The sequence below is a fragment of the Haemorhous mexicanus genome, chromosome 38 (genome assembly GCF_027477595.1).
Source record: "Haemorhous mexicanus isolate bHaeMex1 chromosome 38, bHaeMex1.pri, whole genome shotgun sequence".
NCBI lineage: Eukaryota > Metazoa > Chordata > Aves > Passeriformes > Fringillidae > Haemorhous > Haemorhous mexicanus.
The window spans coordinates 521376-547211 of record NC_082378.1 but is presented as its reverse complement, the minus strand read 5'-3'; the positions used below and the strand labels follow the sequence as shown (position 1 = coordinate 547211).

Sequence of the window (25836 nt, the reverse complement as noted above, 5' to 3'; positions counted from 1 at the left end):
CCAGGTACCCCCAGATACCCCCAGGTGCCCCCAGGTCTATCCCAGCTGCCCCCAGGTGTGCCCAGGTACCCCCAGGTCTATCCCAGGTGTGCCCAGGTGCCCCCAGGTGTGCCCAGGTATACCTTAGGTGTGCCCAGGAACCCCCAGGTCCATCCAAGGTGTGCCCAGGTGTACCCAGGTGCCCCCAGGAACACCCAGGTCTATCCCAGGTGTGCCCAGGTGGGCCCAGGTGTGCCCAGGTGTGCCCAGGTGTGTCACAGGAAGTAATCGGCCACGGGTTTCTTGGCGGGGATCCCGCGCGTCTCCTGCGGCGCCGCCTCGAAGATGATGAACTCCTTCTGCAGGTGCTCGTCCAGCTCCAAGATGGCCGCCACGTTCCCGCACCTGCCCGGCATTTGCATCTCGTTTGCATCTCATTTGCATCTCATTTGCATCTCACTTGCATGCCATTGTTCGGTTTTAGTGGAGCTCTTTACCGACCTCCCACCTGCCCAGCTCACCTGGACAACCGAGCCCCACCTAATTCCCCCAGGCTCCACCCACTTTAAAGTCTCACCCCTAGTTTACATCTCATTTGCATGTCGCTTGCATCTCATTTGCATACCATTAATCATTTTAAAGGCAGTTCTTTACCGACCTCCCACCTGCCCAGCTCACCTGGACGCCCCAGCCCCACCTGACTCCACCCAGGCTCCGCCCACTCTAAGTCTCACCCTCCATTTCCACCTCATTTGCATCTCATTTGCATGACATTTGTGCCTCATTTGCATCCCGTTATGTGGTTTTAACCAGTTCCCACCTGCCCGGCTCACCTGGACACCCCAAACCCAGCCCAGCCACACCTGACTCCCCCAGGCTCCACCCACTTTAAGTCTCACCCCATTTGCATCTCATTTGCATCTCATATTCATCTCATTTGCGTCTCATTTGTCGGTTTCAGTGTGGTTTTAGCAAGGTCCCACCTGCCCAGCTCACCTGGATGGCCCCGCCCCACCCGACTGCCCCCAGCTCCGCCCCTTTTGTGCCCCACCCTCCATTTTCATCTTATTTGCATCTAATTTGCATGTCATTAGCTGCTTTCAGCAGGATTTTTACCTCATTCTCACCTGTCGACCTCACCTGGAGCCCATCCCACCCGAGCTTGACCCCTCCCATCCCCAGCCCTCATTTGCATCTCTCACTCCCACCTCATTTGCATAGCAAATCTCATCTCATTTGCATATTTAGAGGCAGGTTTTACCAGCTGCTCACCTGCCCAGCTCACCTGGAGCTGCAGGTAGAGCCCAGACCCACCTGTGCCTCACAGGACTGTCGTTAGAATCTAATTAGCACTTCATTAGCATCTCATTTGCATACCGGCAGCACTCATAGGGCACCGGTTCCGCCTTCCCATCCATCTCACCTGGATGCAAACCTCACCTGTACAGGTGTGCCCAAACCCCACCTGTCCCCCAGGTAACCCCCAGGAAACTTGTAATCAATCCCTCCTAATGAGCACTTCATTAGCATCTCATTAGCATAATAGGGCCCCAGTCCCACCCTCCCATTCATGTCCAGACCACTCACCTGGACCCCAACACCTCACCTGTACAGGTGTGCCCAAACCCCACCTGTCCCCCAGGTAACTTCTAGTTAATCCCTCCTAACTAATGCTTCATTAGCATCTCATTTGCATACCGGCAGCACTCAGAGGACACCAGTTCCGCCTTCCCATCCATCTCACCTGGATGCAAACCTCACCTGTACAGGTGTGCCCAAACCCCACCTGTCTCCCAGGTAACCCCCAGGAAACTTGTAATCAATCCCTCCTAATGAGCACTTCATTAGCATCCCATTAGCATAATAGGGCCCCAGTCCCACCCTCCCATTCATGTCCAGACCGCTCACCTGGACCCCATCATCTCACCTGTACAGGTGTGCCCAAACCCCACCTGTCCCCCAGGTATCTTCTAGTTAATCCCTCCTAACTAATGCTTCATTAGCATCTCATTTGCATACCGGCAGCACTCAGAGGACACCAGTTCCGCCTTCCCATCCATCTCACCTGGATGCAAACCTCACCTGTACAGGTGTGCCCAAACCCCACCTGTCCCCCAGGTAACTTCTAGTTAATCCCTCCTAACTAATGCTTCATTAGCATCTCATTTGCATACCAGCACCACTCATAGGGCACCGGTTCCGCCTTCCCATCCATCTCACCTGGATGCAAACCTCACCTGTACAGGTGTGCCCAAACCCCACCTGTCCCCCAGGTAACCCCCAACAAAACACCACATAATTCCCCCCTTAATTAGCATCTCATTAGCATACCGGTAGCAGTAATTAGGCTCCATTCCCACCCTTCCAGCCCTGTCCAGACCCACTCACCTGGACGCCATCACCTCACCTGTACAGGTGTGCCCAAACCCCACCTGCACCTCATAGAACCACCACATAATGAGCATATAATTAAGGCTTAGTTAGCATCTCATTAGCATATCGGTATCACTTTTGGGCCTCATTTCCACCCTCCCATCTATGTCCGGACCCCCTCACCTGGTCCCCATCGCTTCCTGTACAGGTGTGCCCAAACCCCACCTGCACCTCATAGAACCGCCACATAATGAGCATAAAATTAAGGCTTAATTAGCATCTCATTAGCATACCAGGCACAGTAATTGGGCACCAGTCCCACCCTCCCAGCCCTGTCCAAACCCCCTCACCTGGTTCCCATCACTTCCTGTACAGGTGTGCTCAAACCCCACCTGCACCTCATAGAACCACCACATAATGCGCACAAAATTAAGGCTTAATTAGCATCTCATTAGCATACCGATAGCAGTAATTGGGCTCCATTTCCACCCTCCCAGGCCTGTCCAGACCCCCTCACCTGGTCCCCATCGCTTCCTGTACAGGTGTGCCCAAACCCCACCTGCACCTCATAGAACCACCATGTAAATCCCTCCGAGTTAATACTTAATTAGCATCTCATTAGCATACCAGGCACAGTAATTGGGCACCAGTCCCACCCTCCCAGCCCTGTCCAAACCCCCTCACCTGGACCCCATCGCTTCCTGTACAGGTGTGCCCAAACCCCACCTGTCCCCCAGGTAACTCCCAATCAATCCCCCCCTAATTAGCATCTCATTAGCATACCGGTAGCAGTAATTAGGGGCGGACCAGACGGTGAGCACGGTCTCGCCGAAGTGCCACTTGTAGCCCTCCATGACGAGCTGGTGTCCCCCAGGTAACCCCCACCCGTCCCCCAGGTAACCCCGAATTAATTAACCCCTAATTAGCATCTCATTAGCATACCGGTAGCAGTAATTGGGCTCCGTTTCCAACCTCCCAGCCCTGTCCAGACCCCCTCACCTGGACGCCATCACCTCACCTGTACAGGTGTGCCCAAACCCCACCTGCACCTCATAGAACCACCACGTAATTAGCATATAATTAAGGCTTAATTAGCATCTCATTAGCATACCAGACACAGTAATTGGGCACCAGTCCCACCCTCCCAGCCCTGTCCGGACCCCCTCACCTGGTCCCCATCACTTCCTGTACAGGTGTGCTCAAACCCCACCTGTCCCCCAGGTAACTCCCAATTCATTAACCCCTAATTAGCATCTCATTAGCATACCGGTAGCAGTAATTAGGGGCGGACCAGACGGTGAGCACGGTCTCCCCAAAGTGCCACTTGTAGCCCTCCGTGACGAGCTGGTGTCCCCCAGGTAACCCCCACCTGTCCCCCAGGTAACCCCCAATTAATCCCCCCCTAATTAGCATCTCATTAGCATACCGGTAGCAATAATTGGGCTCCATTTCCAACCTCCCAGCCCTGTCCAGACCCCCTCACCTGGACCCCATCACCTCACCTGTACAGGTGTGCCCAAACCCCACCTGCACCCCATAGAACCACCACATAATTACCATATAATTAAGGCTTAATTAGCATCTCATTAGCATATCGGTATCACTTTTGGGCCTCATTTCCACCCTCCCATCTATGTCTGGACCCCCTCACCTGGACCCCATCACCTCACCTGCACAGGTGTGCCCAAACCCCACCTGCACCTCATACAACAACCATGTAAATCCCTCCGAATTAACACTTAATTAGCATCTCATTAGCATACCGGTAGCAGTAATTGGGCACCAGTCCCACCCTCCTAGCCCTGTCCGGACCCCCTCACCTGGACCCCATCGCTTCCTGTACAGGTGTGCTCAAACCCCACCTGTCCCCCAGGTAACTCCCAATTCATTAACCCCTAATTAGCATCTCATTAACATACCGGTAGCAGTAATTAGGGGCGGACCAGACGGTGAGCACGGTCTCGCCGAAGTGCCACTTGTAGCCCTCCATGACGAGCTGGTGTCCCCCAGGTAACCCCCACCTGTCCCCCAGGTAACCCCCAATCAATCCCCCCCTAATTAGCATCTCATTAGCATACCGGTAGCAGTAATTGGGCTCTATTTCCAACCTCCCAGCCCTGTCCGGACCCCCTCACCTGGACGCCATCACCTCACCTGTACAGGTGTCCCCAAACCCCACCTGCACCTCATAGAACCGCCACATAATGCGCATATAATTAAGACTTAATTAGCATCTCATTAGCATAACGTAAGCAGTAATTAGGCTCTATTTCCAACCTCCCAGCCCTGTCCAGACCCCCTCACCTGGACGCCATCACCTCACCTGTTCAGGTGTGCCCAAACCCCACCTGCACCTCATAGAACCGCCACATAATTACCATATAATTAAGGCTTAATTAGCATCTCATTAGCATACCAGACACAGTAATTGGGCACCAGTCCCACCCTCCCAGCCCTGTCCGGACCCCCTCACCTGGTTCCCATTGCTTCCTGTACAGGTGTGCCCAAACCCCACCTGTCCCTAAGGGAATTCCCAATCAATCCCCCCCTAATTAGCATCTCATTAGCATACCGGTAGCAGTAATTAGGGGCGGACCAGACGGTGAGCACGGTCTCACCGAAGTGCCACTTGTAGCCCTCCATGACGAGCTGGTGTCCCCCAGGTAACCCCCACCTGTCCCCCAGGTAACCCCCAATTTATTCCCCCCTAATTAGCATCTCATTAGCATACCGGTAGCAGTAATTGGGCTCCATTTCCACCCTCCCAGCCCTGTCCAGACCCCCTCACCTGGACCCCATCACCTCACCTGTACAGGTGTGCCCAAACCCCACCTGCACCTCATAGAACCGCCACATAATGAGCACAAAATTAAGGCTTAATTAGCATCTCATTAGCATATCGGTATCACTATTGGGCCTCATTTCCACCCTCCCATCTATGTCCAAACCCCCTCACCTGGTCCCCATCGCTTCCTGTACAGGTGTGCCCAAACCCCACCTGCACCTCATACAACAACCATGTAAATCCCTCCGAATTAACACTTAATTAGCATCTCATTAGCATACCAGGCACAGTAATTGGGCACCAGTCCCACCCTCCCAGCCCTGTCCAAACCCCCTCACCTGGTCCCCATCACTTCCTGTACAGGTGTGCTCAAACCCCACCTGTCCCCCAGGTAACTCCCAATTAATTCCCCCCCTAATTAGCATCTCATTAGCATACCGGTAGCAGTAATTAGGGGCGGGCCAGACGGTGAGCACGGTCTCGCCGAAGTGCCACTTGTAGCCCTCCATGACGAGCTGGTGTCCCCCAGGTAACCCCCACCTGTCCCCCAGGTAACCCCCAATTAATCCCCCCCTAATTAGCATCTCATTAGCATACCGGTAGCAGTAATTGGGCTCCATTCCCACCCTCCCAGCCCTGTCTGGAGCCCCTCACCTGGACCCCATCACCTCACCTGTACAGGTGTGCCCAAACCCCACCTGCACCTCATAGAACCGCCACATAATAGGAACATAATTAAGGCTTAATTAGCATTTCATTAGCATATCGGTATCACTTTTGGGCCTCATTTCCACCCTCCCATCTATGTCCGGACCCCCTCACCTGGTCCCCATCGCTTCCTGTACAGGTGTGCCCAAACCCCACCTGCACCTCATACAACCACCATGTAATTAGCATATAATTAAGGCTTAATTAGCATCTCATTAGCATACCAGGCACAGTAATTGGGCACCAGTCCCACCCTCCCAGCCCTGTCCAGACCCCCTCACCTGGACCCCATCGCTTCCTGTACAGGTGTGCCCAAACCCCACCTGCACCTCATACAACCACCATGTAATTAGCATATAATTAAGGCTTAATTAGCATCTCATTAGCATACCAGGCACAGTAATTGGGCACCAGTCCCACCCTCCCAGCCCTGTCCGGACCCCCTCACCTGGTCCCCATCGCTTCCTGTACAGGTGTGCCCAAACCCCACCTGTCCCTAAGGGAACTCCCAATTAATCCCCCCCTAATTAGCATCTCATTAGCATACCGGTAGCAGTAATTAGGGGCGGACCAGACGGTGAGCACGGTCTCGCCGAAGCGCCACTTGTAGCCCTCCATGACGAGCTGGTGTCCCCCAGGTAACCCCCACCTGTCCCCCAGGTAACCCCCAATCAATCCCCCCCTAATTAGCATCTCATTAGCATACCGGTAGCAGTAATTGGGCTCCATTTCCAACCTCCCAGCCCTGTCCAGACCCCCTCACCTGGACCCCATCACCTCACCTGTACAGGTGTGCCCAAACCCCACCTGCACCTCATAGAACCGCCACATAATGAGCATAAAATTAAGGCTTAATTAGCATCTCATTAGCATACCAGGCACAGTAATTGGGCACCAGTCCCACCCTCCCAGCCCTGTCCAAACCCCCTCACCAGGTCCCCATCGCTTCCTGTACAGGTGTGCCCAAACCCCACCTGTCCCCCAGGTAACCCCCAATTAATCCCCCCCTAATTAGCATCTCATTAGCATACCGGTAGCAGTAATTAGGGGCGGACCAGACGGTGAGCACGGTCTCCCCGAAGTGCCACTTGTAGCCCTCCATGACGAGCTGGTGTCCCCCAGGTAACCCCCACCCGTCCCCCAGGTAACCCCGAATTCATTAACCCCTAATTAGCATCTCATTAGCATACCGGTAGCAGTAATTGGGCTCCATTCCCACCCTCCCAGCCCTGTCCAGACCCCCTCACCTGGACCCCATCACCTCACCTGTACAGGTGTGCCCAAACCCCACCTGCACCTCATAGAACCGCCACATAATAGGAACATAATTAAGGCTTAATTAGCATCTCATTAGCATATCGGTATCACTTTTGGGCCTCATTTCCACCCTCCCATCTATGTCTGGACCCCCTCACCTGGTCCCCATCGCTTCCTGTACAGGTGTGCCCAAACCCCACCTGCACCTCATACAACAACCATGTAAATCCCTCCGAGTTAACACTTAATTAGCATCTCATTAGCATACCAGGCACAGTAATTGGGCACCAGTCCCACCCTCCCTGTCCAAACCCCCTCACCTGGTTCCCATTGCTTCCTGTACAGGTGTGCCCAAACCCCACCTGTCCCTAAGGGAACTCCCAATTAATCCCCCCCTAATTAGCATCTCATTAGCATACCGGTAGCAGTAATTGGGCTCCATTTCCAACCTCCCAGCCCTGTCCGGACCCCCTCACCTGGACGCCATCACCTCACCTGCACAGGTGTGCCCAAACCCCACCTGCACCTCATAGAACCACCACATAATTACCATATAATTAAGGCTTAATTAGCATCTCATTAGCATACCAGACACAGTAATTGGGCACCAGTCCCATCCTCCCAGCCCTGTCCAGACCCCCTCACCTTGTTCCATCGCGTCCTGGACAGGTGTGCCCAAACCCCACCTGTCCCCCAGGTAACCCCCAATTAATCCCCCCCTAATTAGCATCTCATTAGCATACCGGTAGCAGTAATTAGGGGCGGACCAGACGGTGAGCACGGTCTCCCCGAAGTGCCACTTGTAGCCCTCCATGACGAGCTGGTGTCCCCCAGGTAACCCCCACCTGTCCCCCAGGTAACCCCCAATTAATCCCCCCCTAATTAGCATCTCATTAGCATACCGGTAGCAGTAATTGGGCTCCGTTTCCAACCTCCCAGCCCTGTCCAGACCCCCTCACCTGGACCCCATCACCTCACCTGTACAGGTGTGCCCAAACCCCACCTTCACCTCATAGAACCACCACGTAATTAGCATATAATTAAGGCTTACTTAGCATCTCATTAGCATACCGGTAGCAGTAATTGGGCACCAGTCCCACCCTCCCAGCCCTGTCCGGAGCCCCTCACCTGGACGCCATCACCTCACCTGTACAGGTGTGCCCAAACTCCACCTGCACCTCATACAACAACCATGTAAATCCCTCCGAATTAACACTTAATTAGCATCTCATTAGCATACCGGTAGCAGTAATTAGGGGCGGACCAGACGGTGAGCACGGTCTCGCCGAAGTGCCACTTGTAGCCCTCCATGACGAGCTGGTGGGCGCGGCAGATCATGGAGACCTCGTTGGCCGCGTTGAACTGCGCCACCACGTCCGAGCCGAACAGGTAACCCGCGCCCCGGGGGGACACGCCCCAGCCCGTGGTGTCTGACAGGTGAGAGACAGGTGAGACAGGTGAGACAGGTGAGATACAGGTAACCCGCGCCCCGGGGGGACACGCCCCAGCCCGTGGTGTCTGACAGGTGAGACAGGTGAGAGACAGGTGAGACAGGTGAGAGACAGGTGAGAGACAGGTGAGACAGGTGAGATACAGGTGAGAGACAGGTGAGGGACAGGTGAGGGACAGGTGAGACAGGTGAGAGACAGGTGAGAGACAGGTTAGAGACAGGTAACCCGTGCCCCAGGGGGACACACCCCAGCCCGTGGTGTCTGACAGGTGAGAGACAGGTGAGAGACAGGTGAGACAGGTGACACGTGAGAGACAGGTGAGACAGGTGAGACAGGTGAGACAGGTGAGACAGGTGAGATACAGGTAACCCGCGCCCCGGGGGGACACGCCCCAGCCCGTGGTGTCTGACAGGTGAGAGACAGGTGAGAGACAGGTGAGACAGGTGAGAGACAGGTGAGACAGGTGAGAGACAGGTGAGACAGGTGAGAGACAGGTGAGACAGGTGAGAGACAGGTGAGAGACAGGTAACCTGCGCCCCGGGGGGACACGCCCCAGCCCGTGGTGTCTGACAGGTGAGACAGATGACAAACAGGTGAGACAGGTGAGACAGGTGTGAGACAGGTGAGAGACAGGTAACCCACACCCCGGGGGGACACGCCCCAGCCCGTGGTGTCTGACAGGTGAGAGACAGGTGAGAGACAGGTGAGATACAGGTGAGAGACAGGTGAGACAGGTGGGACAGGTGAGAGACAGGTGAGATACAGGTGAGACAGGTGAGACAGGTGAGAGACAGGTGAGAGACAGGTGAGACAGGTGAGAGACAGGTGAGAGACAGGTGAGACAGGTAAGAGACAGGTGAGAGACAGGTGAGAGACAGGTGAAGGACAGGTGAGACAGGTGAGACAGGTGAGACAGGTGAGACAGGTGAGACACAGGTGAGACAGGTGAGAGACAGGTGAGAGACAGGTGAGAGACAGGTGAGAGACAGGTGAGGGACAGGTAACCCGCGCCCCGGGGGGACACGCCCCAGCCCGTGGTGTCTGACAGGTGAGACAGGTGAGACAGGTGAGAGACAGGTGAGAGAGAGGTAAGAGACAGGTGAGAGACAGGTGACCCGTGCCCCGGGGGGACACGCCCCAGCCCGTGGTGTCTGACAGGTGAGAGACAGGTGAGAGACAGGTGACACAGGTGACACAGGTGAGACAGGTGAGAGACAGGTGAGACAGGTGAGTTACAGGTGAGAGACAGGTGAGAGACAGGTGAGAGACAGGTGAGAGACAGGTGAGATACAGGTAACCCACACCCCGGGGGGACACGCCCCAGCCTGTGGTGTCTGACAGGTGAGAGACAGGGGAGAGACAGGTGAGACAGGTGAGAGACAGGGGAGACAGGTGAGATACAGGTGAGAGACAGGTGAGGGACAGGTGAGGGACAGGTGAGACAGGTGAGAGACAGGTGAGAGACAGGTTAGAGACAGGTAACCCGTGCCCCAGGGGGACACACCCCAGCCCGTGGTGTCTGACAGGTGAGAGACAGGTGAGAGACAGGTGAGACAGGTGACACGTGAGAGACAGGTGAGACAGGTGAGACAGGTGAGACAGGTGAGACAGGTGAGATACAGGTAACCCGCGCCCCGGGGGGACACGCCCCAGCCCGTGGTGTCTGACAGGTGAGAGACAGGTGAGAGACAGGTGAGACAGGTGAGAGACAGGTGAGACAGGTGAGAGACAGGTGAGACAGGTGAGAGACAGGTGAGACAGGTGAGAGACAGGTGAGAGACAGGTAACCTGCGCCCCGGGGGGACACGCCCCAGCCCGTGGTGTCTGACAGGTGAGACAGATGACAAACAGGTGAGACAGGTGAGACAGGTGTGAGACAGGTGAGAGACAGGTAACCCACACCCCGGGGGGACACGCCCCAGCCCGTGGTGTCTGACAGGTGAGAGACAGGTGAGAGACAGGTGAGATACAGGTGAGAGACAGGTGAGACAGGTGGGACAGGTGAGAGACAGGTGAGATACAGGTGAGACAGGTGAGACAGGTGAGAGACAGGTGAGAGACAGGTGAGACAGGTGAGAGACAGGTGAGAGACAGGTGAGACAGGTAAGAGACAGGTGAGAGACAGGTGAGAGACAGGTGAAGGACAGGTGAGACAGGTGAGACAGGTGAGACAGGTGAGACAGGTGAGACACAGGTGAGACAGGTGAGAGACAGGTGAGAGACAGGTGAGAGACAGGTGAGAGACAGGTGAGGGACAGGTAACCCGCGCCCCGGGGGGACACGCCCCAGCCCGTGGTGTCTGACAGGTGAGACAGGTGAGACAGGTGAGAGACAGGTGAGAGAGAGGTAAGAGACAGGTGAGAGACAGGTGACCCGTGCCCCGGGGGGACACGCCCCAGCCCGTGGTGTCTGACAGGTGAGAGACAGGTGAGAGACAGGTGACACAGGTGACACAGGTGAGACAGGTGAGAGACAGGTGAGACAGGTGAGTTACAGGTGAGAGACAGGTGAGAGACAGGTGAGAGACAGGTGAGAGACAGGTGAGATACAGGTAACCCACACCCCGGGGGGACACGCCCCAGCCTGTGGTGTCTGACAGGTGAGAGACAGGGGAGAGACAGGTGAGACAGGTGAGAGACAGGGGAGACAGGTGAGACAGGTGAGAGACAAGGGAGATACAGGTGAGAGACAGGTGAGACAGGTGAGAGACAAGGGAGATACAGGTGAGAGACAGGTGAGACAGGTGAGAGACAGGTGAGACAGGTGAGAGACAGGGGAGACAGGTGAGACAGGTGAGACACAGGTAACCCGCGCCCCGGGGGGACACGCCCCAGCCCGTGGTGTCTGACAGGTGAGACAGGTGAGACAGGTGAGAGACAGGTGAGAGACAGGTGAGGGACAGGTGAGACAGGTGAGACAGGGGAGACAGGTAACCCACACCCCGGGGGGACACGCCCCAGCCCGTGGTGTCTGACAGGTGAGACAGGTGAGACAGGTGAGAGACAGGTGAGACAGGTGAGAGACAGGTGAGACAGGTGAGAGACAGGTGAGAGACAGGTGAGAGACAGGTGAGAGACAGGTGAGAGACAGGTGAGACAGGTGAGACAGGTGAGAGACAGGTGAGAGACAGGTGAGAGACAGGTGAGACAGGTGAGACAGGTGAGAGACAGGTGAGACAGGTGAGACAGGTGAGAGACAGGTGAGAGACAGGTGAGAGACAGGTGACACAGGTGAGACAGGTGACACAGGTGAGACAGGTGACACAGGTGACACAGGTGAGACAGGTGACACAGGTGAGCACACAGGTGACACAGGTAAGACAGGTGAGAGACAGGTGACACAGGTGAGACAGGTGAGACAGGTGACACAGGTGAGACAGGTGAGACAGGTGACACAGGTGACACAGGTGAGACAGGTGACACAGGTGAGACAGGTGAGACAGGTGACACAGGTGAGGCAGATTCGGGTGAGTTTTGGGTTCAATTCTGTGAATTTTGGGGAAAAACTTCCAGGATTTTTGGCATTTCTCCAGAGTTCTCCTTGTCCCTCACCTGTCCCTCACCTGTCCCTTACCTGTCCCTCACCTGTCCCTCACCTGTCTCTCACCTGTCCCTCACTGTGAACAATTCAAGAATTTTTGAGTGAATTTTGGTCGAATTTTGGGGTAAAATCTTCCAGATTTTGGGGTTTTTTGTGGGAATTTTTGGGTTTTCTTTTTACATCCCTCACCTGTCTCACCTGTCCCTCACCTGTCCCTCACCTGTCCCTCACCTGTCTCACCTGTCTCTTACCATGAAGAATTTTTGAGTGAATTCAGGTAAATTTTGGGTCCAATTTAACCAATTTTGGGGTAAAATCTTCCAGATTTTGGGGTTTTTTGTGGGAATTTTCAGGGGTTTTTTTACATCCCTCACCTGTCCCTCACCTGTCTCACCTGTCCCTCACCTGTCTCACCTGTCCCTCACTGTGAATAATTCAAGAATTTTTGAGTGAATTTTAGTCGATTTTTGGGGTAAAATCTTACAGATTTTGGGGTTTTTTGTGGGAATTTTGGGGTTTTTTTTGCATCCCTCACCTGTCCCTCACCTGTCCCTCACCTGTCCCACCTGTCCCCGCCCCACCTGGCCGTACCTTCGGGGTCAGACCAGAGCAGGTCACACATGGGGCCGTCGTGAGGCACCTCCTGCTTGCGGTCGATGGTGCGGATCTGGTCCAGGGTCTGGATGGACGGGGACAGCCCCCCGTGCACGCAGAAAATCTGGGAATTCCGGAAAGTTTGGGTCACTTTGGGGCTTTTTGGGGCATTTTGGGGTTTTTGGGTATTTGGGGTATTTGGGGTATTTGGGGTTTTTGGGGTTTTTGGGAGAATTTGGGGAAATTTGGGACATTTTGGGCATTTGGGACATTTGGGGTTTTTGGGGCTATGGGGACATTTTGGGACATTTGGGATATTTGAGAAATTTGGGACATTTTGGGTCACTTTGGGGCTTTTTGGACATTTTTGGGTATTTGGGAAATTTGGGACATTTGGGACATTTGGGGTTTTTGGGAGAATTTGGGGAAATTTGGGACATTTTGGGAATTTGGGATATTTGGGGCATTTGGGGCTTTGGGGACATCTGGGGACGTTTGGGATATTTGGGAAATTTGGGGCATTTTGGGTCAGTTTGGGTCATTTTGGGTCATTTTAGGACATTTTGGAAAACTTGGGGTATTTGGGGTTTTTGGGGTCTGGATGGACGGGGACAGCCCCCCGTGCACGCAGAAAATCTGGGAATTCGGGGCATTTTGGGTCACTTTGGGGCTTTTTGGACATTTTTGGGTATTTGGGGTATTTGGGTCATTTTGGGGTATTTGGGGTATTTGAGACATTTGGGGGTTTTGGGGAAATTTGGGACATTTGGGATATTTGGGGTTTTTGGGGCTTTGGGGACATCTGGGGACATTTGGGACATTTGAGAAATTTGGGGCATTTTGGGTCAGTTTGGGTCATTTTGGGTATTTGGGAAATTTGGGACATTTTGGAAATTTGGGGTATTTGGGGTATTTGGGGGTTTTGGGAGAATTTGGGGAAATTTGGGACATTTTGGGCATTTCGGACATTTGGGGTTTTTGGGGCTTTGGGGACATCTGGAGACATTTGGGATATTTGAGAAATTTGGGACATTTTGGGTCACTTTGGATCATTTTGAATATTTGGGGTATTTGGGTGATTTTGGGACATTTTGGGGTATTTGGGATATTTGGAGTTTTTGGGGTTTTTGGGGTTTTTGGGGCACTTGGGGCTTTGGGGACATCAGGGCACATTTGGGAAATTTGAGAAATTTGGGGCATTTTGGGTCATTTTGGGTCCATTTGGGATATTTGGGGTATTTGGGTGATTTTGGGATATTTGGGGTCATTTTGGGATATTTGGGGTAATTTTGGGGTTTTTTGGGGTATTTGGGGTATTTGGGGCTTTGAGGACATTTGGGCACATTTGGGACATTTGAGAAATTTGGGACATTTTGGGTCAATTTGGGTCATTTTGGGTCATTTTAGGACATTTTGGAAATTTGGGGTATTTGGGACATTTGGGGTTTTGGGGAGAATTTGGGGAAATTTGGGACATTTTGGGCATTTGGGACATTTGGGGTTTTTGGGGCTTTGGGGTATTTGGGGACATTTGGGATATTTGAGAAATTTGGGACATTTTGGGTCAGTTTGGGGATTTTTGGACATTTTTGGGTATTTGGGAAATTTGGGACATTTGAGACATTTGGGGTTTTTGGGAGAATTTGGGGAAATTTGGGACATTTTGGGCATTTCGGACATTTGGGGCTTTTGGGGCTTTGGGGACATCTGGGGACATTTGGGATATTTGGGAAATTTGGGGCATTTTGGGTCAGTTTGGGACATTTTGGGTCATTTTGGGGTATTTGGGGTTTTTGGGGTATTTGGGGTCTGGATGGACGGGGACAGCCCCCCGTGCACGCAGAAAATCTGGGAATTCCGGAAAGTTTGGGTCATTTTGGGGCTTTTTGGACATTTTTGGGTATTTGGGAAATTTGGGACATTTGGGGTTTTTGGGGTATTTGGGGTATTTGGGGTATTTGGGGTATTTGGGGTTTTTGGGGTCTGGATGGACGGGGACAGCCCCCCGTGCACGCAGAAAATCTGGGAATTCCGGGCATTTTGGGTCACTTTGGGGCTTTTTGGACATTTTGGGTATTTGGGGTATTTGGGGTTTTTGGGACATTTGGGGTTTTTGGGAGAATTTGGGGAAATTTGGGACATTTTGGGTCACTTTGGGGCTTTTTGGACATTTTTGGGTATTTGGGGTATTTGGGGTATTTGGGGTTTTTGGGGACATTTGGGATATTTGACAAATTTGGGACATTTTGGGTCACTTTGGGACATTTTGGGTCACTTTGGATCATTTTGAATATTTGGGGTATTTGGGTGATTTTGGGACATTTTGGGGTATTTGGGATATTTGGAGTTTTTGGGGTTTTTGGGGTATTTGGGGTTTTTGGGGCTTTAGGGACATTTGGGGACATTTGGGATATTTGGGAAATTTGGGGCATTTTGGGTCTGTTTGGGGCTTTTTGGACATTTTTGGGTATTTGGGAAATTTGGGACATTTGGGACATTTGGGGTTTTTGGGAGAATTTGGGGAAATTTGGGACATTTTGGGCATTTCGGACATTTGGGGTTTTTGGGACTTTGGGGACATCTGGGGACATTTGGGACATTTGAGAAATTTGGGACATTTTGGGTCATTTTGGGTCAGTTTGGGTCATTTTTGGGTATTTGGGACATTTCAAATATTGGAGAATATTTGGGGTATTTGGGTCAATTTGGGGCTTTGGGGACATTTGGGGTCTTTGGGGTAGCCCAGGTGTGCCCAGGTGTGCCCAGGTGTGCCCAGGTGTGTCCCAGGTGTGCCCAGGTGTGCCCAGGTGTGCCCAGGTGTGTCCCAGGTGTGCCCAGGTGTGCCCAGGTGTGTCCCAGGTGTGCCAAGGTGTATCCCAGGTGTATCCCAGGTGTGCCCAGGTCTATTCCAGGTGTGCCCAGGTGTACCCAGGTGTGCCCAGGTGTGCCCAGCTATGCCCAGGTGTGCCCAGGTCTATCCCAGCTGCATCCCAGGTGAGCCCAGGTGTGCCCAGCTATGCCCAGGTGTGCCCAGGTATATCCCAGCTGCATCCCAGGTGTGCCCAGGTGTATCCCAGGTGAGCCCAGGTGTGCCCAGGTGTACCCAGGTGTATCCCAGGTATATCCCAGCTGTATCCCAGCTGTATCCCAGCTGTCCTCAGGTGTCCCCCGGCGTATCCCAGGTGTGCCCAGGTGTCCCCAGGTGCCCCCAGGTGTGTCACCTGCCCCCAGGTGTGCCCAGGTGCGCTCACCTTGCCGTCGATGATGGCCGACAGGCTCAGGTAGTCGAAGATCTCGGTGCAGTAGCGCCACACGGTGACGGAGCCGTACTTGCGCAGGCACTCGTCGTAGAAGCCGTACACCTGCGTGATCTGCCGCGACTCGTGGTTCCCCCTGATCAGCGTGATCCGGTCCGGGTACCTCACCTGGACAGGTGAGACACACCTGAGTTACACCTGAGACAGGTACAGCACTCCTATGGCAACCACGGCATCACCTGGGCCAGGTGTGCCACACCTGCGTGATCTGCCGCGACTCGTGGTTCCCCCTGATCAGCGTGATCCGGTCTGGGTACCTCACCTGGGCAGGTGAGACACACCTGGGTCAGGTACAGCACACCTGTGCTATGTAGGACACACCCACGGCATCACCTGGGCCAGGTGTGCCACACCTGCGTGATCTGCCACCACTCGTGGTTCCCCCTGATCAGCGTGATCCGGTCTGGGTACCTCACCTGGACACAGGTAACACACCCGAGTTACACCTGAGACAGGTAATCACTGATAAATGTACCTATGGCATCACCTGGGCCAGGTGTGCCACACCTGTGGGATCTGCCGCGACTCGTGGTTCCCCCTGATCAGCGTGATCCGGTCTGGGTACCTCACCTGGGCACAGGTAACACACCCGAGTTACACCTGAGCTACACCTGAGTTACACCTGAGTTACACCTGAGTTACACCTGAGTTACACCTGAGCTACACCTGAGACAGGTACAGCACTCCTATGGCAACCATGGCATCACCTGGGCCAGGTGTGCCACACCTGCGGGATCTGCCGCGACTCGTGGTTCCCCCTGATCAGCGTGATCCGGTCTGGGTACCTCACCTGGGCACAGGTGAGACACACCTGAGTTACACCTGTACCACATACAGAACACCTGGGGCATCACCTGGGCCAGGTGTGCCACACCTGCGGGATCTGCCGCCACTCGTGGTTCCCCCTGATCAGCGTGATCCGGTCTGGGTACCTCACCTGGGCACAGGTAACACACCTGGGTCACACCTGAGACAGGTAATCACTGATAAATGTACCCACGGCATCACCTGGGCCAGGTGTGCCACACCTCCGGGATCTGCCACCACTCGTGGTTCCCCCTGATCAGCGTGATCCGGTCCGGGTACCTCACCTGGGCACAGGTAACACACCTGAGTCACACCTGTACCACACACAGAACACCTAGGGCATCACCTGGGCCAGGTGTGCCACACCTGCGGGATCTGCCGCCACTCGTGGTTCCCCCTGATCAGCGTGATCCGATCCGGGTACCTCACCTGGGCACAGGTGACACAGGTAACACACCTGAGTTACACCTGGGTCACACCTGAGACAGGTAATCACCCATAGACACACCCACGGCATCACCTGGGCCAGGTGTGCCACACCTGCAGGATCTGCCGCGACTCGTGGTTCCCCCTGATCAGCGTGATCCGGTCCGGGTACCTCACCTGGGCACAGGTAACACACCTGGGTCACACCTGAGACAGGTAATCACTGATAAATGTACCCAGGGCATCACCTGGGCCAGGTGTGCCACACCTGCGGGATCTGCCGCGACTCGTGGTTCCCCCTGATCAGCGTGATCCGGTCCGGGTACCTCACCTGGGCACAGGTAACACACACCTGAGTTACACCTGAGTTACACCTGAGTTACACCCGAGTTACACCTGAGCTACACCTGAGACAGGTACAGCACTCCTATGGCAACCACGGCATCGCCTGGGCCAGGTGTGCCACACCTGCGTGATCTGCCGCCACTCGTGGTTCCCCCTGATCAGCGTGATCCGGTCCGGGTACCTCACCTGGGCACAGGTAACACACCTGAGTTACACCTGAGTTACACCTGAGTCACACCTGAGACAGGTAATCACCCATAGACACACCCACGGCATCACCTGGGCCAGGTGTGCCACACCTGCGTGATCTGCCGCGACTCGTGGTTCCCCCGATCAGCGTGATCCGGTCCGGGTACCTCACCTGGGCACAGGTGACACACCTGGGTCACACCTGAGACAGGTAATCACTGATAAATGTACCCACGGCATCACCTGGGCCAGGTGTGCCACACCTGCGGGATCTGCCGCGACTCGTGGTTCCCCCTGATCAGCGTGATCCGGTCCGGGTACCTCACCTGGGCACAGGTAACACACCTGGGTCAGGTACAGCACACCTGTGCTATGTAGGACACACCCCCGGCATCACCTGGGCCAGGTGTGCCACACCTGTAGAATCTGCGAGGTCACACAGCTGGGCACAGGTGACACTCCTGAGTTACACCAGGATCACACCTGGGGCACACCTGGGGCACAGGTGACACACCTGGGGCACACCCAGGGTCATACCTAGGGCACACCTGGCACAGGTAACACACCTGGATCACACCTGGGGCACACCTGGGGCACACCTGGGGCACACCTGGGGCACACCTGGCACAGGTAACACACCTTGAGCACACCTGGATCACACCTGGCTCACACCTGGGCCCTGGTAACACACCTGGGGCACACCTGGGGCACACCTGGGTCACACCTGGGCACAGGTGACACACCTGGGTCACACCTGGATCACACCTGGATCACACCTAGGGTACACCTGGTACAGGTAACACACCTTGAGCTCACCTGGATCACACCTGGATCACACCTGGGCCCTGGTAACACACCTGGGTCACACCTGGATCACATCTGGGTCACACCTGGGCACAGGTGACACACCTGGGTCACACCTGGATCACACCTGGATGACGCCTAGGGCACACCTGGCACAGGTAACACACCTGGACCACACCTGGGGCACACCTGGCACAGGTAACACACCTTGGTCACACCTGGGGCACACCTGGGGCACACCTGGGGCACACCTGGCACAGGTAACACACCTTGGTCACACCTGGAGCACACCTGGGGCACACCTGGGCCCTGGTAACACACCTGGGTCACACCTGGATCACATCTGGGTCACACCTGGGCACAGGTGACACACCTGGGTCACACCTGGATCACACCTGGATGACGCCTAGGGCACACCTGGCACAGGTAACACACCTGGACCACACCTGGGGCACACCTGGCACAGGTAACACACCTGGACCACACCTGGGGCACACCTGGCACGGGTAACACACCTGGATCACACCTGGGTCACACCTGGGGCACACCTGGCACAGGTAACACACCTTGGTCACACCTGGGTCACGCCTCGGGCACACCTGGGCACCCTGAGTGCCAGCAGCACCAGGAAGGTCTCACACCTGTCTGTACCTGTCTGTACCTGCCCAGGTGTATCACACCTGCCCCACCTGTCCAGGTGAGCTCACCTGAGCACACCTGAGCACACCTGAGCACACCTGGCCTACACCTGTCTCACCCTGACCGCCAGCAGCAGCAGGACAGTCTCATACCTGTCCCACCTGTCTGTACCTGAGCACACCTGTCCCAGGTGTATCACACCTGTCTCACCTGTCCAGGTGAGCTCACCTTGAGGGCCAGCAGCAGCAGGAAGGTCTCAGACCCATCACACCTGTCTCACCTGTCCAGGTGTATCACACCTGTCTGTCTGTGCCTGTGCACACCTGTCTCAGGTGTATCACACCTGTGCACACCTGTCTCAGGTGTATCACACCTGTGCACACCTGTGCAGGTGAGCTCACCTTGAGGGCCAGCAGCAGCAGGAAGGTCTCACACCTGTCTCACCTGTCTGTACCTGTGCAGGTGAGCTCACCTTGAGGGCCAGCAGCAGCAGGAAGGTCTCCACGCTGTAGAAGCCGCGGTCGACGAAGTCGCCCATGAACAGGTAATTGGTCTCTGGGACATCCCCGCCCACCTGGGCAGGGAGAGACGCACGGGACAGGTGAGACAGGTGGGACAGGTGAGAGCACCCAGGGGTCACTCAGGGGTCACTCAGGGTCACTCGGGGTCACTCAGAGGTCACTCAGGGGTCACTCAGGGTCACTCAGGGGTCACTCGGGGTCACTCGGGGTCACTCAGGGTCACTCAGGGTCACTCAGGGGTCACTCAGGGTCACTCAGGGTCACTCAGGGGTCACTCAGGGTCACTCAGGGGTCACTCGGGGTCACTCAGGGTCACTCAGGGGTCACTCAGGGTCACTCAGGGGTCACTCGAGGTCATTCAGGGGTCACTCGGGGTCACTCAGGGGTCACTCGGGGTCACTCAGGGGTCACTCAGGGTCACTCAGGGTCACTCAGGGGTCACTCAGGGGTCACTCAGGGTCACTCAGGGTCACTCAGGGGTCACTCGGGGTCACTCACCCTGAAGAGCTCCTTGAGGTCGTAGAACTGCCCGTGGATGTCCCCGCACACCTGAGGGGGAACCGGACCCAAAATCGCCCAAAATTCACCCAAAAATCCCCAAAATTCCCCAAAAATTCCCCAAATTTTCCCAAAATTTTCCTCCAATTCCCCCCAAATTTCCCCAAAATTCCCAATTTTCCGCACAAAAAAAATTCGGAAAAAATCCCCCCAAAATAAAAAATAAAAATCCCAAATTTTCCAAAATTTCCCCCAAATTTCCCAGAAATTCCCCAAAAAATCTCTCCAAAATATCCCCAAAAAATTCTCAAAAAGTCACAAATTTTTCCCAAAAAACTTCCCCAAAGATTCCTCCCAAAGCTTCCAAAAAATTCCAAAAAATTCCCCCAAAATCCCCAAATTTTCCAGAATTTGCCCCAAAAATTCCCTCAAATTCCCCCCCCAAAAATCCCCAAATTTTCCCGAAAAATCCCTCCCAAAAATTCCCAATTTTTCCCCAAAATTTTCCAAAATTTCTGAAAATTCCCCTCAAAAAATCTCAAATCTTCTCCCCAAAATCCCCAAATTCCCCCAAAACATTCCAAAAATTCCCAAAAATTCCTGAATTTTCCCAAATTTTCCCCAAAATTTCCCAAATTTCTCCCTAAAAATTCTGAAAAATTCCTCCCAAAACCAAAAAAATTCCCCAAATTCTCGGAAAATGCCCCAAAAATTCCCTCAAATTCTCCCCAAAATCCCCAAATTTTCTCCCCCAAAATTCCCCAAATCCCAAATTTTCCCCGGATTTCCCGGAACGTTCCGGAATTTCCCGGATTTTCCCCGTTTTTGTGCTCACGGTCACGGGCGAATCCACTCTCTGCACGTTGCTCTCCTCCACCAGGATCTCCCTGCAATTCATTCATTGATTGATTCGTTGATTGATTGATTGATTCATTCATTCATGCATTGATTCATTCATTGATTTATTGATAGATAGATAGATTGATTGATTGATTCATTCATTCATTCATTCATCCATTCATTCACTCATTCATTCTTTGTTGCTCTCCTCCACCAGGATCTCCCTGCAATTCATTCATTCATTGATTCATTGATTGATTGATTGATTAATTGATTGATTCCTTGATTGATTCACTCACTCATTCATTCACTCATGCATTCATTGATTCATTCCTTGACTCACTCACTGATTCATTCCTTCATTCATTGATGCATTGATTGCTTGATTGATTCACTCATTGATTCACTCACTCACTCATTGATAGATTAATTGATTCACTGACTGATTGATTGATTCACTCATTGATTAATTCATTCACTCACTCACTCACTCATTGATTGATTCATTGATTCACTGGCTGATTGATTGATTCACTCATTGATTGATTCACTCATTCATTGATTGATTGATTCATTGATTCACTGATTGATTCATTCATTGATTCACTCATTCATTCATTGATTGATTCATTGATTGATTGATTCATTCACTCACTCATTGATTGATTGATTGATTCACTCATTGATTGATTGATTGATTCACTCATTGATTGATTCACTCATTGATTGATTGATTGATTCACTCATTGATTGATTGATTGATTCACTCATTGATTGATTCACTCACTCACTCACTCACTCGTTCATTCATTGTTGTCTCCTCCACCAGGACCTCCCTGATTAACAGCAACTAATTCATTAATTAATCAATCCATTAACTGCAATTAATGCTCATTAATTCATTCATTACCAGCAATTAACGCTCATTAATCCATTAACAGCAATTAATGCTCATTGATTCATTCATTAACTGCAATTAACGCTCATTAATCCATTAACAGAAATTAATGCTCATTAATAAATCCAATAACTGCAATTAATGCTCATTAATCCATTAACAGAAATTAATGCTCATTAATTAATTAACTGCAATTAATGCTCATTAATTCATTAACTGCAATTAATGCTAATTATTCATTCATTAAAAGCAATTAACGCTCATTAATTCATTCATTAACAGCAATTAACGCTCATTAATCTACTAACAGAAATTAATGCTCATTAATTCATTCATTAACTGCAATTAACGCTCATTAATAAATCCATTAACAGCAATTAATGCTCATTAATTCATTCATTAACAGCAATTCATTCTCATTAATCCATTACCTGCAATTAACGCTCATTAATTAATTCATTAACTGCAATTAACACTCATTAATTCATTCATTAGCTGCAATGAACACCCATTAATTAATCCATTAACAGCAATTAACACCCATTAATTTATTCATTAACAGCAATTAATTAACACATTAATAAATTCATTAACGGCAATTAATTAACTCATTAATAAATTCATTAACGGCAATTACCTGCACTTCCTTAATTGCAATCACCAGGAATTAATTAAGCAATATTAATTAAGAACACCTGACCAGCACTAACAGCAATTAACAACTCTGGGCAATTAACAGCAATTAGCAGCACTTCATTAGCAGCAATTAACAGCAATTAACAACTAGGAAAGGCAATTAACAGCAATTAATAACTGCAATTAACAGCAATTAATTACTGCAATTAACAGCAATCAACAACTAAGACAAATTAACAGTAATTAGCAGCAATTAACGCCCATTAATTAACTGCAATGAGCACCGATTAATTAGCCAGAATTAATTGAGCTCACTAAACCAGTGTTAACAGCGATGAATAACAATTAACAGCAATTAATGACCACTAATTAGCACTAATGAGGGCTAAACACATCAATGAGCACTCATGACTATTAATTAGCGTTAATTAGCGCTAATTAGCGACCCTTGGCTCACAGGGCCACCACCTCAGCGCCCTTAATGAGCGTTAATGAGCACTAATTAGCGCTAATGAGGCTCCAAACCCAGCCCTGACCCCTCAGTGAAGACCGATGCGCACTAACGAGCGCTAATTAGCGTTAATTAGCGCTAATTACCGGGCCTTGGCGCACAGGGCCTTGACCTCGCTCTCCTTGATGAGCTCGCAGCGCCGCAGTTGCTCGATCTGCCGGTCCAGGTCGCTCAGCTCCCCCATGGCGGCCCCAATTAACCCCTAATTAATTAATTACTTGATTAGTTCCTCACCACAGCCCGTCCCGGGGGGGTAATTAATGAGATTGGGGGTAATTAACCCCAATTTTCTAATTAACAGGGGTGGGAAAACGGCTTGGAAGGGGTTAAAACCATCGAGGGAGGGGTTAATTAACCCCCTCATTAACTAATTAACACCCTCATTAATTAATTAGGGAGACCATGGGGGTAATTAATGAGCCCTGGGGGTAATTAACCTCAATTTTCTAATTAATAGGGGTGGGGAAACGGCTTGGAAGGGGTTAAAACCATCAGGGAGGGGTTAATTAACCCCCTAATTAATTAATTAACACCCTCATTAATTAATTAGGGAGACCATACGGGTAATTAAGGAGCCCTGGGGGTAATTAACCCCAATTTTCTAATTAATAGGGGTGGGAAAACGGCTTGGAAGGGGTTAAAACCATCGTGGAGGGGTTAATTAACCCCCTAATTAATTAATTAACACCTTCATTAATTAATTAAGCAGACCATAGGGGTAATTAATGAGCCCTGGGGGTAATTAACCCCAATTTTCTAATTAATAGGGGTGGGAAAACGGCTTGGAAGGGGTTAAAACCATCGAGGAGGGGTTAATTAACCCCCTAATTAATTAATTAACACCTTCATTAATTAATTAAGCAGACCATAGGGGTAATTAATGAGCCCTGGGGGTAATTAACCCCAATTTTCTAATTAATAGGGGTGGGAAAATGGCTTGGAAGGTGTTAAAACCATCGAGGAGGGGTTAATTAACCCCCTAATTAATTAATTAACACCTTCATTAATTAATTAAGGAGACCATCGGGGTAATTAATGAGCCCTGGGGGTAATTAACCCCAATTTTCTAATTAATAGGGGTGGGAAAATGGCTTGGAAGGGGTTAAAACCATCGTGGAGGGGTTAATTAACTCCCTAATTAATTAATTAGCACACTCATTAATTAATTAGGGAGACCATCGGGGTAATTAATAAGCCCTGGGGGTAATTAACCCCAATTTTCTAATTAATAGGGGTGGGAAAACGGCTTGGAAGGGGTTAAAACCATCGTGGAGGGGTTAATTAACTCCCTCATTAATTAATTAACCCCCTCATTAATTAATTAGGGAGACCATCGGGGTAATTAACCCCAAAATTTTCCCAAAATGCCCCAAAAATGCCCCAAATTGGACCTAAAAATTCCCCAAAATCCCCCCAAAATTCCCCAAAATTTCCCAGAATTCTAAAATTTTTCCCAAAATCCCCAAAAATTCCCCAAATTCACCCAAAAAGCCCCAAAACGGCCCCAAAATTCCCCCAAAAATGCCAAAATTGACCCAAAATCCCCCAAAATTGCCCCAAAACGGCCCCAAATCCAACAAAATTCTCCTAAAACGGCCCCAAAAATGCCCCAAAAGCCTCAAAATTCGACCCAAAATTGACCCAAAATCGCCCAAAAATGAAAACAAAAATTCCTCAAAATTTCCCCCCAAAAAAATCCCCAAAATCCAACCCTGGACCCCCCAAAATCCCCCAAAAATTGACCCAAAAATCCCCAAAATTTCCCAAATCCTCTCAAAATTTGACCAAAATCCCCCAAAATTCCATTAAAATCCCCCCCAAAATGCCCCAAATCGACCAAAAATGGCCCCAAAAAGCCCCAAAATTTTCCCCAAATTCCCCAATGGACCAAAAAGCCCCAAAATCCCCCAAAATTGACCAAAAATTCCACAAAAATCGCTCCAAAAATTCCCCAAAATCCAAAAAATTTCCCAAAAAATCCAACCCAGGACCCCTCGAAATGTCCCAAAATTGACCCAAAATCCCCCAAATTGACCCAAAATCCCCCAAAATTGACCTCAAAATCCCCAAAATTTCCAAAATCCCCTCAGAATTTGACCGAAATCCCCCAAAATTCCCCCAAAAATTCCCAAAAATGCCTCAAATATGCCCCAAAATCCCCAAATTTTCCCCCAAAATCGACCCCAAAAGGCCCCAAAATCCGCCCCAGGACGCCCCAAACCCCCCCAGAACCCTCCAACCCCCTCAGAGCCCTCCCAGAACCTTCCAGAAACATCAAAAAAGCCCCAAAATTGCCCAAATTTGCCCAAATTTGCCCAAAATTGCCCCAAAAATCCCGGCCCGGACCCACCGCCGGCGCGGCCGCTGCTGCTGGCGTCACTTCCGGGCACGCCCACCCCGGAAGTGCTCGGACCGGAAGTGAAGGGGAAGGAGGAGCTAAAATGGCGGCGGGGAGGCGGCAAAAAAGTCTCGAAAATGGCGGCGGGCGATAAGGGCGCGAAAAAAGTCGCGGAATTGAAGGGGAAAATGACCCAAAATTGGGAATTTTGTGGGGAAAAGGGAAAGGAAAATGTGAAAAATGTTAAAAGTGGGGAAAAGGGAGCGAAATGAACCAAAATCCGGAGATTTGTGGGGAAAAGGGACCCGAAATTCCGAATTTTGTGGGGAAAAAGGACCCGAAATTCCCAAAAATGCAAAATTTCTGAGTGGAAAATGTTG

The 25836-nt window shown here is 51.6% G+C and overlaps 1 protein-coding gene across 3 annotated transcripts; it reads right to left on the bottom strand.

Annotated features, from left to right (window-relative positions):
• Window positions 1-25554, bottom strand: PPP4C (protein phosphatase 4 catalytic subunit). 3 transcript variants are annotated; one of them, XM_059872815.1, is made up of 11 exons: window positions 25469-25532; window positions 23205-23320; window positions 21069-21120; window positions 20234-20284; window positions 19687-19788; window positions 16732-16794; window positions 15939-16049; window positions 12685-12811; window positions 8343-8532; window positions 230-384; window positions 1-96 (listed from the first exon to the last, which is right to left on the bottom strand). In XM_059872815.1, the coding sequence occupies exons 2-10, from the start codon at window positions 23300-23302 to the stop codon at window positions 255-257; spliced, it is 924 nt and encodes a 307-aa protein (XP_059728798.1). In that variant the 5' UTR covers window positions 23303-23320; window positions 25469-25532; the 3' UTR covers window positions 1-96; window positions 230-254. The 3 variants fall into 3 exon arrangements, with proteins under 3 accessions (XP_059728798.1, XP_059728797.1, XP_059728799.1); XM_059872814.1 differs by lacking the exon at window positions 16732-16794 and adding an exon at window positions 16204-16266; XM_059872816.1 differs by lacking the exon at window positions 16732-16794 and having other exon boundaries at window positions 15939-16112; window positions 25469-25554.
• Window positions 25555-25836: the final 282 nt, after the last annotated feature.

Excerpts from the sequence above, each read along its gene's own strand:
- PPP4C (XM_059872816.1), bottom strand. The coding sequence starts at position 23,302 with ATGGGGGAGCTGAGCGACCTGGACCGGCAGATCGAGCAACTGCGGCGC. Across the intron at positions 19,789-20,233 it reads ACCTCAAGGAGCTCTTCAGG|GTGGGCGGGGATGTCCCAGA; the intron begins GTGAGTGACCCC and ends CTCCCTGCCCAG. Across the intron at positions 16,113-19,686 it reads TGCTGCTGCTGGCCCTCAAG|GTGAGGTACCCGGACCGGAT; the intron begins GTGAGCTCACCT and ends TCACCTGTCCAG.